Genomic DNA, 16,031 nt, shown 5'->3' on the forward strand with positions numbered 1-16,031 from the left:
GACAAGCTCTGCTGCTTGCTGAAGAAAAACAAAATTTCAGCATGTCCAATTGAGGGGCCAGACAGAAGCTGGGCCTGAAAGCAAGATCTTTGTGCTTGGTCCCCCGCCTGTGATTCCCAGAGCAACACTGTCTCAGAACTGGTGCAAGGCACGGTCACATGGAAGGAAGGTCCATCCAGTTGGTACCGCTGTCAAAGCAAAGCTTTGGGGAAGAAGCAGAATGAAAAGGAGAGCACCAAGGGCAGGAGGACTAGCTTGAAGCAAGTCAGGGGTGGGAAACATGTAGTCTTCTAGATGTTGTTGACTGGAGCATCCGGCATCCCCCACCCACTGGCTATGTTGGCTAAGGATGATGGGAGATGCAGCCCAACAAGGTCTGGAGGGATATAAGCTGCCCACCTCGAAGTAAGTGAATGCACATCACCCTCTAAAGCAAGACTGGTCAACTGGAGGCTCTCCAGCTGTTTAAGCCTACAGCTCCCATGAGTTTGGCCTGGCATAGTCAATGGCAGAGGAGCATGGGAGCTGTAGGCAAGAAAGCAGCTGGAGAGGCAGAAGCTCCCCACACCCATAATCCAAAGAACTTCTGGCATTCCCAAGCACCAAATCCACTAAATCAAATTGCAGGGCTGACTCAGCACATGGTGAAATAAAGACACATATTATCATTTATGGGCAGAATGTGATGCATATTTAGACAGAAAAAGGCTCATGAGGGGTTCACTGGGGAAAGCGGGAAGGCACAGGCCTTCCATCTCTCTAATCAGGCACATGGCTGTGTCCTGGGAGGTCTCAACTGACCCACCCGCGTCACCAATTCAAGGAAGGAGCCGCTGAGCTCAAAAGAGCAGCAGCCGGTATTTTGGCTTCCTCAAGAAATGCACGGGGAAACGCAAGGTTGTTTCCCTCCCCTTCCCACCTCAGAGAACCGCAAAGGCAGTTGCACAATCTCTCTGGCACTCAACAGCTGCCAGCATGTCTAGAATGCCAGATCTGTCTTGATAATGCTCTCATCTCCCTACTCCCTTTCTTCCTCCTCCCGCACCTTCAGCGATGTCTGTCAGCACCCAGGCGCCCATCCCAAAGGGGAAGGAGGCACTTCCAGAGAAGAAATGCAGCTCAAACTCTTTGGTGGGAGAAAGACAGCTTTTAAGATGACTACTGACAAGGCCTGCTTTGGGGGATTTAGCTACCGGGGTGGCACAGTCTTTGGGGAGGGGAAGGGCTGCATGACAGGAAGGTTTCTTGTATAATAAACGGTTTGCAGTCTCTCGAGCTGTGAAATTAAAAGCGCTGTTAACTCCACCTTTTCTCAAATAAGAGGCCGCTAAATGCATCCCCCTCTCAGCATAGGAACTGTTGTTCTCCTTGGACAACAAGTGAGTAAAAATTAGCAGGGAGGGATGGAGCACTTCAATTACAAATATAAAAGTAAGAATAAAGAGTCCATTTCTTAAGTCCAGGGTGGACAAGATCTGGTCTTCCCACCATCGCTGCCGATTCCCCATGGTCATTCCCTATCCCTGTGCCACCTGGATTGGACAGGAAGTTTATCTTGGATCTCTCCGCCTAACCAACCCTACAGGGTGTTGTAAAGATCAAAGGGGCATGGAAAAAGAGCCCCATACGCCACACTCTGAGCTCCTCAGGCTGGAGTAGGATTGAAATGTTAGAAGCAAAATGAACAATGCACAACCCGTGTTTGGAGTCCACATTCGCAAACATCTAACCGGCCCCTTGCCAACGAAGCTGGCCGAAGCATGCTCTCGCCACCATAAAGGGATGAGCACGGCCTGTGAGCGTGGAAAGGAGAAGTGCAAGCAGACAGCCCTTCCTCTTGTCGCACGTCTGGAGTACTGCCTGGTCCCACAGGTGTCCCGGGTTGGAGAACGGAAGCGTCCTTGAGTCAGCGACACAGGCGGATGACATGGAGAAGCGATGGACGAGCAAAGTTACTCCAGAGGCCCAAGACGATGCGGCACGGCATTTCCGGGGAATTTGCAGACCAGTTCACCTAATGCACCTTTCTTGCACTCCCTGCTCTGAGCTAGGAAGGGGCCGCATCTCAGTGCTCGGTCTCATGCTTCACATGCAAAAGGTTTCGTGAAGGTTTGGTTCGTCGCCTCCCCACGTACAGGTGTGACAACGCTGCCTGAATTCCTGGAAAGCCACTGCTGGCCAGATTGGGCTACAGAGACCAGGGGATGGATTCTGTGTAAGGCAGCTATGCCCCTCTGTACTCTACAAGGAACGCAATCCCAGCCAAAGCTCAGTACAGCCTCTTTGCATTCCTTGGCTTTGAACAAGCAGGGCAGCGCTTGACCGAATCAATGCAGCCCGAGATTTGGAGAAGGGCGGAATCAGGGAGCCAACCTCTCTTCCCACCCCAAAGAGGAGGAAACTGTAGCGATGGCAGAACATAAATGTGGACAAAGAAAAAGTTGAGAAAGACTCACCTTGATTGAACCACTCTTCTAATAACCAGAAAAGCAGGCAAAGGAAAAAAGAACAAAAACCAATAAAAGGGTTTTCAGAGGAAGGAAAAACAGATGAATAATCACACCAGAAACAGAATTAAAAATCAGAGAGTGTTATAGGCAAACAGCAGCTCTGAATATGTTGCCGGGAGTGAGGGGAGATGGATGACCTTGGGGTTCCCCTCTTCAGCCCCCCAAAGACTACATCCCTGTAGTTTGACACACTGTTTCATCTGGCAGCAACACACCAAAGGGGACTTGGGGGATGCGGTGAGAGGCAGGACAGCGTCTACACCACTGGGAATTGAAACAAAGTGAACAATTGTTGTGAGCCAAACAGCCTCTACAGTCAGCCTTCCCTTGTGGCAAACAGACCACCGGGTTTGTCTCTGCGTGCTGCTTCTGTTCAATTCACTGGAGTTGCCCAAGAGACGTATTTGGAAGAGGGATACCTTTTGCTGGACATCACTGCTTTTATGGAATGAAAAGATCAAGACTCATAATACTCTGATCTAGGATATTTCGGCTTAGTTCTCCCGGAGGTGGAAGGTGGGTTGAGCCTGCACCACATTAGGTAGAGCCTTATCTAATTGCATATACACTTGAGGTTTAAAAAGTCCCTTCACCCTTTTAAACACTCCAGAATTCCAGGGGAAACTATGCTGGACTAGCTTTCCCATTGCCCTTCTAGGTTTGTTTGTTTATTCGGATGCACAGGAATATCACTGGGCAAAGGGGCACACTATCTTGTGAGTCCCCAGTGGCAGTGTGAACGGAGATGTGTGTTATTGCTTCAGGAGCCCTGTGCTTTCTGCCTGCTTCTCCTTCGTTCTTTGACACATTTAAAAATGCACCCCTGGAACTTTATGGGAATGACACGTGCTCACCCGGGGGATAGAATTGCACTCGCTCAAGGTTCAACCAGGAGAGGAGCAGCTGCTTACAAAGACCTGGGGCGGGGGGCAGAAATACGCCGGGCTCAATGCAGACATGTTTGTATTGCATTACATCCTGGATGCGAGGAAGACACCCGGCCTGCTCGGAACAGATTAGGCTAGAAGTGTGTGTCATTCCAGAGAGATCAGCCTGGACTAGATGGACAATGTGACTCTCACACTCTATTGTCTCTTTCGAGCAACACTTGTCCAGCAGGTGTGCAAAGATTCCAAGATATTGGATTACGGGTGCTTGTGTCCTCTTCACTCTACTGCAAGCCTTGGGGGCATTCCTTCCTGTCCCCCATTGAGTCAAGCTCCTTGTGGACCAGAAAGCTTTGAAGAAAGGTTTGTAACTGGCTGTGGTCAATGTATGGAAAGCTGCTTTTGTCCAGATTCAAAGACTGCACGGTAATCGTGAAAATTACTTGCTGGAAAAACACCCAAGGTAAATGTTAGGCTTTTAACAGAGCCTTTCCCAGCCTAGAGCCCCGCCTGTGAGTCGGAGAACAGTTCCCATCGGCCCTCGCCACTGCGGTTGCTGCTAGCTGGAGGGGATGGGGGCTCTAGCTAAGAGACCTGGGAGGCACCGCAGATGCAAATGTGCTGCCGTTCAACACCCCAGTTCCTTTCCCACACGGCAAATGCAGCTATCCAAACCGAATTGAACTGGACACAGAACATGCCGCTGGTTTAATCTGGACAAGCTTAGCCTATCCAAGAGCAGGCGCAGAAGCGCTGCACCGACGTCTGGGCCATGCTAGTCCTAAGCCAGCTCCAGGCAGAAATTCCTGCCACACACGGAGGCAGGAGCCAGGCTGCGCTCGCTCACCCTGCCCGCCACATCCCCCCCACCCCACTGCCCCACACCAGTGCGGGCCCAGCTGCTATCCAAGCGCCTGGGCACAAGTGCAGGTGGCAGCGTCCACAGGACACCTGTGAGCGAGCAACCGCTCGTGTGCGCGGAAATGCCTCGGCACCCGTCCCTGCTGAGCACGCGGGCGCTGCGAGTGAGGCTGGCGGGGTGTGTGATGCGGCAGGGTGAGGCCATCCGGTCCTGCTTGAGTCTCCGTGCACGAGAGGCTTACCTGTGATGAGGACTTTGCTTAGCAGGGCAGAGGCAGAGGCTTGGGGGACGGTGGGCATCTGCTCCCCTGCCTTCCCTCCAAGCACCCGGGAGCCTTTGGGAGAGGACGGGCTTAGGGAGGAGATGCGCATGACCCACGAGAGTGTCCAACCATCCTCAGGCCAGCTCTGGAGTCCCTTGGGTCGGACGGGGGCCGCGCACGAAAGGTTCCCCACTCCCGTTGCACGCGGATGCTCTTGAATCCAAGCAGGCCAGCATGATCGCCCTCCATCTGAATTACCTCTCCGCATGGAAGCAGGATGGAGAGGATGTGCCAGTCAGGTAGGCTGAAACGCCTGAAGGCTAAAGATACCCAGAGCCTGCTTGCCCGCACCTTGTTACGCCCAGTGGCAAGAGGAGAAATATGGCTAGGAAGTCAAGGCCCCTGGTGCGATCCCTGCAAGGGCAGGAGACTCGAGGCCCCGGCACTCTCCCTGCTCCGGAGTTTAACTGAAAAGGGAACATAAGCAGCATTAAAATGAAGGATTACTTAGGGGCGTCTTGCGCAGGCTGGCTATTATGTCTTAATTTGATCTGGAAGCCAAATTTCTCTAAGGTGCCACGAACGTCAAAAGCACGAATTTGCGTGGATGTACATGAAAGAAAAATAAGCCACCTCGGAGGAGGAGAAAAAGAGGAGGAGAAGAGCTAATCCCCTTTCTGTGTAGAACACATTTGTAACACACCTGGTGCCTGAAAGGGTAGGTCAGAAGTGATGGACAATTAAAAGCCGCTCAGCCATCGTTTACAATTTAAAGAAATGCTGTGGTGGCAACAGGGCTTCTTTTAATGTACTAGATTAAAATTCAGACTGAATGTGTTTGCAAAGAAATGTCAGCCATTAAGGCTGCTCTTCCGGAAAAAGTTTATGGAGCTCAGAGAACGCAACTGCGGAGGAAGAACGGTGCTGAATCCGACCAACGGCCTGTCCTGAAGCCTCCTATTTGCACAGTGGCCGACTAACCATCTGTGGGAACCCCGGAAGAAGCACCAGCAGAGGCTGTGTGGATCCGTGTCAACAGAGCTTTATGTGCACCGCAGGACCTGGCCTGGGCTTTTCAGGAGTGATTCATGACGCTGAACTAATGTCGGGCCTGGGAGGTGGACAGGCAGAGCTCCTTGGATCTCTCCTTTGCAGTTCAGCCTGAACTCCGGAGTGGACACGCTGCCCCTACGAGCCGGGGTCTCCCCTGACTGAGGAGAGGAGAAGATGGCCGCCCTGCTGGGCATGTACTCCCACAGCCAGGATGCAAGCGTGTGCCGGAGGGTCAGCGCAAGAGGGCACTATCGACTTGAGATCATTAAGGGGGGGGGGCAGGGCGAGGATCTCAGCCCCTCCCCCCCGCACTGCTCCAACCTGTTGCTCCAGATTAGCTGGCTTAATTCAAAAGGGCTCTGGCTGCTTTTTGCAACTGCTTCTGTTTGTTTCTGTCGCATTCAAGCCCCTCAGGCTGGCATTTTATCTTGTTGTCTTTCCCTCTGTATTATATTATATCACCGCATTTAATTTTAAACACTTTGGGTTTGTGTGGTGTAAACAAAGCTTCTGCTTTGTGTTCAATTTCTACAGCCCTGTGCTCACTGTTTTAGCTGCTGTGCATGCGTTCAGGGGTGGGGAGTGGGGGCACTGGAATGGAGCGTGCCCGCCTAGAGACCTGGAAGTCAGGCCTGCTGAATGTAGCATGCTCTGGAAGTCAACAGGCCTGGGTCTGAACTATAAATACAGCCCTTCTGTCAATGCAGAACAAAGACATCTGTCCAAGGACTGGCATCCTGGGCTAAGCATTCCGGTTTCTGCAGCTGTTTATTCCAACAATATGTGCCTGTCGCATCTTTGAGTCTGCAAGGGGTGTTGGCAGCAAGTAAAAGATCTACTTACATCCCATCCCATTAGGTTCCACCCATAAAGGAAGCAACCAAGACCATAAATCCAAATGTACAACCAGCAGAATGAACGGTGCAGCTTTTGCTACAGTTGGGGAAGGGGCGGGGGGAGGGGGACACAGGGGTCAGATCTTTGAGTGCTGTTCAAGCTGAAGGAGCTGATCCTACAGGGTAGGCTTGGAGAACCCAGCATACAGATGCGGGAGAATTTTAGTGGGAACTTACCTCATTTCAGACTTTGCATATCCTCACAAAAGTAATGTTTACGAATGCATTTCAGCAGGAAAATTGCTTGTGAAGATACATATACAAAAATGCATGCACTGGGGAAAATATACACAAAAACGCACACCTGTTTTCATGCAAATTTCCCCCCCCCTCAAATGTTTGGGATGAATTGAACTTGAGGTTAAAGAAATGAGAAACTGAAATTGAAATGTTTGACCAACCCTCAAAGAGACGCCTAGATGCTCAGAAAAACCTTTCGGAGGCCTGAAAATCTTTTGAAAATGCTGTAAGATGTTGGGGCTGACATTTAATGGTCAGAACTAATGAACTATCATAGGATTCTTTGTCAGGCTTCTTTTCACGCTACCATCGCCTTTTATCCGCCCTTAGGAGCAGGACAAACATTAAACTTATTAAATCTATCTCTTCCATACAAAAACAACCAAGCTTATCTGCAGAAATAACACTGTTTGCCAACAACTGGAGGCACCCTGCCTCCTGGCCTTTGGACATACACTCCATGTTATAAGATTTTAGTGGAAGCTTTACATCTCCGTCAGGAGAGCTAGAACATAGATTTCAAAAAGGAAGCAACCGTATTTCTTTAGCCAAGAAACCCCCACCTATCAAACACCTGGCATTTAAAGATACACTGCCTCTGAAGTTGAGTTTTCATTTGGTGATCATAGCCAGTAATTATTGACAGATCAATTCCCCAAGGACTCTCTATTTCCTTTTATTCCTGGGACTCCATTTCCCCACAAATGTTTTTGTAAGGGCGTCTCCACCACAGACGTGACAACGAGACAACCAAAGCACAAACTGCATCAGCATCACCATCACGATAAACATTTTCACGTATTATTAAATTAGCACAGCTCCGTATCTATCCATGATCTTTCCCCCGCAAATAACTACGAACAGGTGATACAGTCCCATCATCCTGCTACAAAAAGTGACGTGTGGCATGCAGAAAAGTAGGGTTTGAGATTATGGATGGAAGGCGTTTCTGACTCTGTGGAAGTTCAACTTCAATTTATTGTGGGGGAAGATATGGCGAAATGGGAAGCAAAGCTCTCTCCCTGTTTCATATTGCAGGGGGGGAATTTTGAGGGTGTTTCCAGCGGATGCGCTCAGAGTTACTATGCCCAGGTCCCTGTGTTTCCAACTCTCATATTTGAAATTCCTAGAATGTGTACTGGAACAATGCTATGGAATGACACAAGGCCGTTCCACAGGGCATTCCCGTGGGAGGGACAGGGGAGTTCTAATTAGGGGGTGAAAGTGTGAAGGGCGGTTCATTTTGCTTCAGCCACCAGAATCGCAGCAGCTTCATGTATTCAGGGCTTTACAAAGGTTCAGATTTCAGATCCGTGTGCTAAGCCATTCCAAGGACAACTTTGCAAAATCGGCCCCAGAGCTGAAGAATGTGGCTTCTCACAAGATCAGGGATGGGCAGAGGGCGGCCCTCCCATCACTCTGGCCTGCAATTCTATCTGCCCTGGTCAATGTAAGCCAATGGTGTGGCTTGCTAGGTGTCAATGGCCAAAACATCTGGACAGTCACAAATTGCCCATGGCTGAACTCGGGGGTCGAACTATTTTTGCGCCAGAGAGTTGTCAGCTCATGGTAGGTGCAGGCAGCAATTGCCCTCATTGCAATGTGCGACCAGGGAGGGCTGCAGGGGGACTCCTGTATCATTTGACCACACTGGCACTGGTACCACTGCACTTGATCTTGGGAATGCCAAACAGACTGGGGACTCAAAAGGGCAGCATCCATGTGGGATGAGACATGCTGGGATCTAGGGCAAAACTGGTCCCCGGACAATCCCCCTCGTTTGCAAGAGCATCTCCTGAAGTGCGTGCCTGCGGCCACCTACCCACCTTTGGCCTTCTTCCCACCAAAACAGCCCGCGTCGTCTTTCTTCTTCTTCTGCATCCCTCCCAGCCCTCCAGGCTGGTTGGCTTCGAGTTCCTGGAACTTGTCAGCTCCTGGGACTTCTTTGTGGACGTGGTACGAGAGGTTCCTCATGATGCAGACGCAATTCTCCACGGACTGCGGCCAAGCCATTTCCAAGGCAAAAGAAGAAAGAAGCAGACGAGCAAACAGCCATCACCACTTGCAACGGTTTAATGCGGCAGCAAGAGAAGGGGCGAAGGGGCGAAGGGGCCCTGCCTCTTTGGAACTGGACCGCATCCCCCCTCTGGCTTTGGTGCAGCAGCTGTGGGAATGTGGTACCTGAAGCCTCTCTTTAATTGCATTCAGCCCTCCTCCCAAAGAGTTTTGACAACCCTGCTCTTATATGGCTGGTAATCTCCTAAACACCTGCCAATACTACAGTTTTTCACGCCAATGAAACATTTCCAGGTAAGTCTCACCCTCCCGCACCCCATCCTGAGATTAGATGATCAGTCACCTTGAGTGCACCCCGTGTCTCCCCCCCCCCACAAATGGCCAAACATCAAACAATGAACGTTCACCTTGTTGTCGGTGTCTTTCTTGCCCACCGCAGACTGCAGTGCGTGAAGGAGAGCATCCACCAAGCCATCACACTCACGGAGCCTCCTGCGGGCTTCGGCTCCATCTGAACTGACATTCCTGGGAAGGAAGGGGAAGGAACATTCTCATAACTTGTACAGCACGCAAAGAGAGCTTTGCCGTTGCGCCCTTTGCCGTAACGGCAAATCCGCCATCCTGAAACAAGCAATGCACACGCGAGATTATTTTGCGTGCCCATAGAGGACAGTGCTGCCTGAAAGCTCTTGAGAAAAGCAAGTCTCTTCCCTACCTGTTCAATCAGTATAATACTGAGCTTCTTCCACTGCTCCCTGGGTGGTTCACAAGTCTTAAAAGCCTAAAATGCAACACACTGGCAAAACTTTTAGAAGCATAAAAGCAAAGTAAGAAATCACCAGCCAGGGAAAGATACAAAAATACATGACAGAAAATGTAAGGCAAAGCAGACATGGAAAATGCAGTGGATAGTCATCCAGCTGGCTTCCTGGCTGAACAGGAACTAGGACCCAGGTGGCCTGAATCCCAGGCCCGAGCTCTTAACCACTACACATACTGGCTCTCTGTGGTGCTTGCAGTTTATTCTGCATATCTAATTGTATTCACTTGGGGAAGCAGGGAGGAAGCACCACTGGACAAAGTATCACTTATTCCTGGTTAAATATGTATGTATACATGTCATGTCTGTGCCACCCAATAGCTGCAATTCTCTGGGTGGGTCACACCACTCAAAACCCAACATAAAATACAGAATTATGGATGTAAAACCGCAGTGTAGAATAGAAGCCAAAGTTAAAGTCAGAGTTAGAAGCAGTACAAAATACAGTCAGGATTTAAAACAACAGAGACTAAAGGACCTGAATGCATGGGAAATAAGGAGGCCTTCCCCTAGTACCAGAAAAAAGCAAAATACAATACAGGTACCTGGTGAGCCTCTCTCGGAAGCTTATGCCACTACCAGGTGGCTTAAGTTCTTTTGGCAGGAATGCCTGGAGGAGGACCGTGGAGGCTCCAGGCTGAAATTGTATCCTTGCATCTTTACAGGGTTATCCTGTGCATCTCTGCTAGGAAATGCCTTGGCTTTAGCACGAATCACACATTTGTGTCAATAACAGGGAGCGAGAATCTGATCTGTGAAGGTAGCCCATGGAGCGAAATGGATGGGGCATTTAGCCCGTCCTCTTTTTGCTTGGCAAACATCTATCTGCACGCACCAGGTAAACCCCTGCAAAGACACCTGATACAAATGCAATGTGGCTAACTTCACTGGGAGTCGCACGCCTTTCTGTTTGGAGGTCAGGTCCTGATGGATAATGAAGCAAAGACGTTTCCTTGGAATTGACATGCCAATCTGAGCAACAACACCTGTGCGGCTTTCAGATGCTGCCGAGGAGTTTGTGTAGCTGGGAAAACCCTCCCCTCCAGCTTTTTCTATTTTTATTTCTGCATTTCTACAGGGGGCTCTCTCATTTCAGCACACAAACTGGGATGGAAATGTCTTCTAGATATATACATCAAAGGAAATAAACCACAGTGCTGCTTTATATTTCTGTTTAATCTTTCGGCACGGCATGCAGAAAGTCACATCATGTAGAAAAAGCCTCTCCCTAGCTAATGGAAAATTCCGGAAAGACCAGTGGTGCTATTCTAGAGCACTCCTCTCCAATCAGGTGTCCTTCAGGTAAAGAAGTCTACAACTCCCATTATCCATAGCCAGCCTAACTTCAGGCTTCTGAAATCCTACGCATTAACTGCAGACTCTCTCTGAGCACCTGCTCTTCTGTGGACAAATGCCATCATCTGCACACAGCAGGGGCTGTAGAATTCTGACCTTTCTGGGGACATAATCCCTCCAAAAATACATAATAATGGGTGAAGACATGTACGGATTGAGGATCGTGACAGGAGGATGATGGCTGTGTGGAGTAAGGGCTAGCACACATATTTGGAATGGGCTCTTCTTAAGAGCAGAGGTCACTGCCACTTGGGGCTGAAGCTCCGAGTCCCAGATGGAATTTCAAAGGAACTATCCATGGTGCTGACCACCAAATCCAAATGATTCAGAACCATTGAGTTAGAACTGGAGTGGGGTGCCACAGCCTCAACTGGCAGCTTCCTATTTGAGGATTTGGCATTCAGAACCATGGACAGCTCCTTAATAGTTCAGGCTAAAGCCCAGAGTGAATAAGTGGCCCCACCAGCACTGGAAACAGTGACCTCTGCTGGAAGGAGCATTGTGCTGTATTGGATCATTAGTCTAAAGAGCCCAGCACTGACTGGCAGAAGTTGTCCAGGTGTTCAGGGAGGACTCCTCCCTAGCCTTACCTGGATCTGCTGGGGACTGAACCTGGGGTGCAGAACATGTGCTCTGCCTTCCCTGCCTTCCTGACCCTGATGCTGTCCAGGGACTGCAACTCCCAGGGGTTCTATCCTGTCAAAGCCCAAGCCAAAATACACCTCGGGGAGCCATCCAGTTAGCCCTGTATTTGAGGCAAGGATTATCATCTGATTTGAGCACAGAGATCCCTGCTTGCATTACAGCACCTGGAAAGGTCCCAGGAACAGCACTAGGACAATAGCCTTCTTTGGCTGTTGTTCTGCATGAACTAGCATTCGCTGTCTCCAAATGCAGAAGCAGCCATTATGAGCAGCAGCCAGTGGACTACCATTGAACCCTCTCCGTTCACAGCTAACTTTGAACCTTGACACAGAATTCCATAGGTTCACGCTGTGCCGGATGAAGAGATTCTTCCTTTCCCTATGTCCTGAATCCCCAGCCAGTTCTCCTCATTGGGAAGCCCAGATTCCAGTAGTGGCAACCCCCATAGACACACCTCCAAGGAGAGTTGAAAACCGCATGCAGCTGTGCAGGTCTGTAGCAATAAATTGGTTCCAACAGGCTTCACCTCCAATACTTTGCAAAGCTGATGGGTCCTAATTGCCAATTCAAGACGGAGCCCCTCCCAAAGGCTTTGCTCTGCAGCAGGGGACTTTTGCTGAGAAAATCTTTCTCCCAAGCTACTTGGAGGATTGCAGCTAAGCTCAGGGGGAACAGGCAATTTGCAGGGGTGGAGAGGCAGATGACCCAAGGCTCCCCACGAAACAAAAGTGTGTGGGCTGCAGCCCTCTGAGCTTTGACTCTGCTGAACCACTGCCAGGGTCCAGAGTTATGAGAGCACAAGGAAAACCCCTTTCTCCTTTCAGCATTTTCTTTATGTGGCACATAAGTTTATAGACTTCACTCCTGTCCGGGTGAGTGAAGTCTATAAACACAGCCCTTGCATTAGCACTCTTTGGTCAGGATCCCAACTATTCCTTCAAGCCAATATACTGATCCACAAGCTGGGCAACTTGACGTTGCCTTTTATGCCCGTTTTTTCTTTTCCCCCATGCAGTATGACCTAATATTGTTTAAATGGGTGGTGGGTGCAAAGAGGACCAATACGGCTAAGCAATACATGAGAAAAGCTGGGCCTTTGCAACCTGGAAATTCAGAATCCAAATACAGGGAAGGCACTTTGAAGCCTTCGCCATATTAATGGTTGGAGCTCCTCCTTCCATCAGCTTTTAATAAAAATGCGGCATTTTTATTTAAAGCTCAAAGGCTAACACAACTGCAATGCAATGAACCTCTGGAGAAGCATATTATGTTAGATTTTGTTCTGTTTTTATTTTTGTAAAATCCTTCTATCATCCATGTTAGTTTTCCTTCATTCTGAGGCACCCTTCCTTTAAAGGACACCTGGCAGAATTTTAATAGGGAAATGATCAGATTACTTCCCAAATACATTTCTCGCCTCACCAATTTCAGAATGGAGCATTAAGTAAATCGTTTAGGCTCCTGCACTTCTAACAGTGTCCGTTTTGCAGATATTAACGCTCTGGAAAGCAAAGACTGTGTTCTTTTTATTTTCTTGGATTAACAAATGTTAGTATTGATGTCCTGAACAGATGATAAGGGAGAACACAGACAAGCCACTAGCAGGACTCAGGTGACACCATTTTAACAGCCTAGTAAATTTCCCCATGAATGTCAGAGCTGACCAGCATATTCGCCTGGTTGCAAATGTCAGGCTCTCATTGGCTTTAGCTCCCTGCTGAGACAACATCTCCCTATTGTCCAACAGGGGAGTGTTTCAGCCAGAAGGGACCATCCAAAGCCATCCGAAGTCCTCCTTTATTCCCTCTGCCATGAGATGATGCCAATTTCCCGTGCAAGCCTCAAGAGGCCACTGACGGAGACAAAAAACGTGGATATACATGATAATACACACGCGAGTGCATGTTGTGAGCTTATTTGGATGATGAAGCCAAACAATACATGGATACATTTGGAGTCAAGAAGGAAATAAGGCCCACTACCATTTTATATTTTTTTACTATCCCAGGCAATCAAAAACAGGAACCAACCAATTACTGACAGATAAATGCACATACAATTTGCACTTATGTCCCATATTTTGCAGCCACACAAGATGGCTGTTCGCACAGCCATCTCCAAACAGGTGGTCTGTGTATAAAGAAGGGGGAGTGGATCAGTTTTTGTATCAGTTCACATAATGTTTCCTGTTGCCAGAGCATAGGACCTTTCTTCCAGCAGAGCATGCATGCTACCACTGAACTAAGAAACATAGAAACAGAGCGAGTCAGAAGGGGCTTGCCGGGCCATCTAGTCTGACCTCTGGCACCAGCCGGCTCAGCTTACGACATGCCCACCATGTGGACGTCCAGCCTGTCCTTGAACACCCGCACTGATGGGGCCTCAATGACCTCTCATGGAAGCCCATTCCACACCCTCGGGGTCCCAACTGTCAGGAAGTGCTTCCTGGCATCCAAATTGAACCTTGGTTCCATGAGCTTGCCTCCATTGGAGCACGTCCTGCCTTGCTCTGCAGGGGAGAACAGGTCTCTCCTCATCTCCGTGTGACATCCCCTCCCATACCTGTATGTCACCAACAGATCCCCTCTGAGTCTCCTCTTCTCCAGGCTGGAGAGATCCAGTTCCCTCAGTCTCGCCTCAACCGCCCGCCCCCTCTCTCAAGAGCACAGGGAGCAGCCTTAGAGCAGGCCAGATCACTGGTCCATCTAATCTAGTATTGCTGGCACTGACTGGCAACAGTTCTACCCATCGCCTCCTACCTGATCTTTCCGGCTGGAACCGCCAGGGTTGCATGTGAAACCAACCACATGGGAAGCAGATGCTGTTCCTATCGTGCATGCACACACTTGTGCAATGGAGCACACTAGCTATTCCACTGTACAAATATATCTACAATATTTGCATAGCTAAGACAGGCATCCCTGGAATTTGTTCTCTTACTTTCCTAGTGTAATGTTAACAGTTGGGCTGGCCCAGGGGCTGTTTTTAAACTCTTAGTATAAAAAATACTTGAGAACCAAACAAAAAGCTTTAGAGGTCCAGTTGACTGGAGAACTTCTGCTTCTCTTCCAGGACACTGCAATCCTGTGTCACCTTGGATTATGCAGCAAGATTTGTTTAAGATTAGCAAAGAAAGAGGACACGAGGACAACAGGATCTGAAAAAACAAAACCCCCAGGAACACGCCCAGATAAATGGATTGCCATTTGCAAAACCGCCAATGTGAGATTTTGTATCATGCAAGCTTTCTATGATTTCATTGCACCAGCAAAGAAGTACGTGTCCTGCCTTTTTGCATCTGAATGCTTTTCACAGTTGAAGCAATGAAACTACTTGCCCTGAGACTACTGGAAGTTTCTAGATCTCATGGTTATTAGAAAAAAGTGGAACAGTCCTAGAAGAATCTGGTCTCGATTTAGAGAAGGGCCGTTTAGCGGTCAGAGGGAGCATGTGGAGGGCTTCCAGTAACAGTGACTTAGGTGGCAGTCAGGAACTGGCCCTTAATCAGACAGACGGCACTGCACGAGGACCTGGGGGGAAAAGGCTGCCCATCCCAGCTTACAAGTATTTCATAGCCAATGCGGGACTGCTCGAAACTGGAGATGCCAGGGACTGGATGTTCGACCGCCCACATGCAGCGTGGGTGCTCTGCCACTGAATTACGGCTGCTCCACAGCCTCTTGAGTCCAGTGCTCTCTCACTGGGTCACCCGAGCAGGCTTTCTAGGCACCCAGTTCACACCAGACACACAGCCATCGGTGCAGGACATGCTGGTGAGATTTCGGCCTGCTGACCTGCTCCTTGGCCCCCTCTCCAGCCCACACAGGCGAACGTTTCCAGAGAGAACGGACAACCTTTAATCGCTCTGCCAGTCGCAGCCTCCTTGTCAAGCGGGGAGGGGGGTGGCGGCAATAATGCAACGGAGATTTGTGTGACGGCTGAAATATCTACTTTCCTTAGGAAAACAAAGCAGAGGAGCCCTGAGTAAATGTTAACAAAAAGCAAACTCCTGGCGCTGGAGCGATGGGGGAAGTGATATGAGCACAGGGGATGGGGAAGAAAGAGAAGGAAGGGATGAAGAGATGTTAGCAGTTCACGTTTGATCCTAGGGCAGGATCCACGGATCTCGGAAGAAGCCTACAGTCATCCACAGGCCCTGCACAACTTCAATGCTCTTTGTCTCAGGTGCTTGGAGGCTCGAGGGAATCCCTTCTTTTAAAAGCCATTCTTGTTTCTATGTCCATTTTATGGAAGGAAGGGGCGGTTCTAGAATCCTTGATGCAATTATGTTATCTCCCCGATGCATTTGTTAAATTCTCTGCAGCAACCTCCAGACTCTTCTTATTAAAGTTTTCGACTTCAAGCCTGCCAAGGGGACTTGTAAATATTAGGGAACATCATTGTGCAAGGTCTGAATTTTATTTTGGGCATTTCCAAGGTGTGGTGAAAGCCCTAGATAAGAAATGCCACCTTCTGTGCTTAAT

At 49.3% G+C, this 16,031-nt stretch overlaps 1 protein-coding gene across 12 annotated transcripts in view; it reads right to left on the reverse strand.

Annotated features, from left to right (window-relative positions):
- ARVCF (ARVCF delta catenin family member) overlaps positions 1–16,031 on the reverse strand; it is a 195,269-nt gene that overhangs the window by 40,652 nt on the left and 138,586 nt on the right. For 10 of the 12 annotated variants that reach the window (XR_006415718.1, XR_006415719.1, XM_044440633.1 and 7 more), the window contains 3 exons: positions 9,134–9,251; positions 8,537–8,708; positions 2,457–2,474 (listed from right to left, as the gene is read on the reverse strand). Coding sequence is in view for 10 of the 12 variants with exons in the window: in XM_044440633.1 (XP_044296568.1) it covers positions 2,457–2,474; positions 8,537–8,708; positions 9,134–9,251 (308 nt within the window). In the remaining 2 variants the exon portion in view is untranslated. The remainder of the gene's footprint in view (positions 1–2,456; positions 2,475–8,536; positions 8,709–9,133; positions 9,252–16,031) is intronic. The other 2 variants (XM_044440626.1, XM_044440628.1) reach the window with 1 other exon arrangement.

Source organism: Varanus komodoensis, unplaced genomic scaffold, assembly GCF_004798865.1.
Source record: "Varanus komodoensis strain SLA01 unplaced genomic scaffold, ASM479886v1 scaffold38, whole genome shotgun sequence".
NCBI lineage: Eukaryota > Metazoa > Chordata > Lepidosauria > Squamata > Varanidae > Varanus > Varanus komodoensis.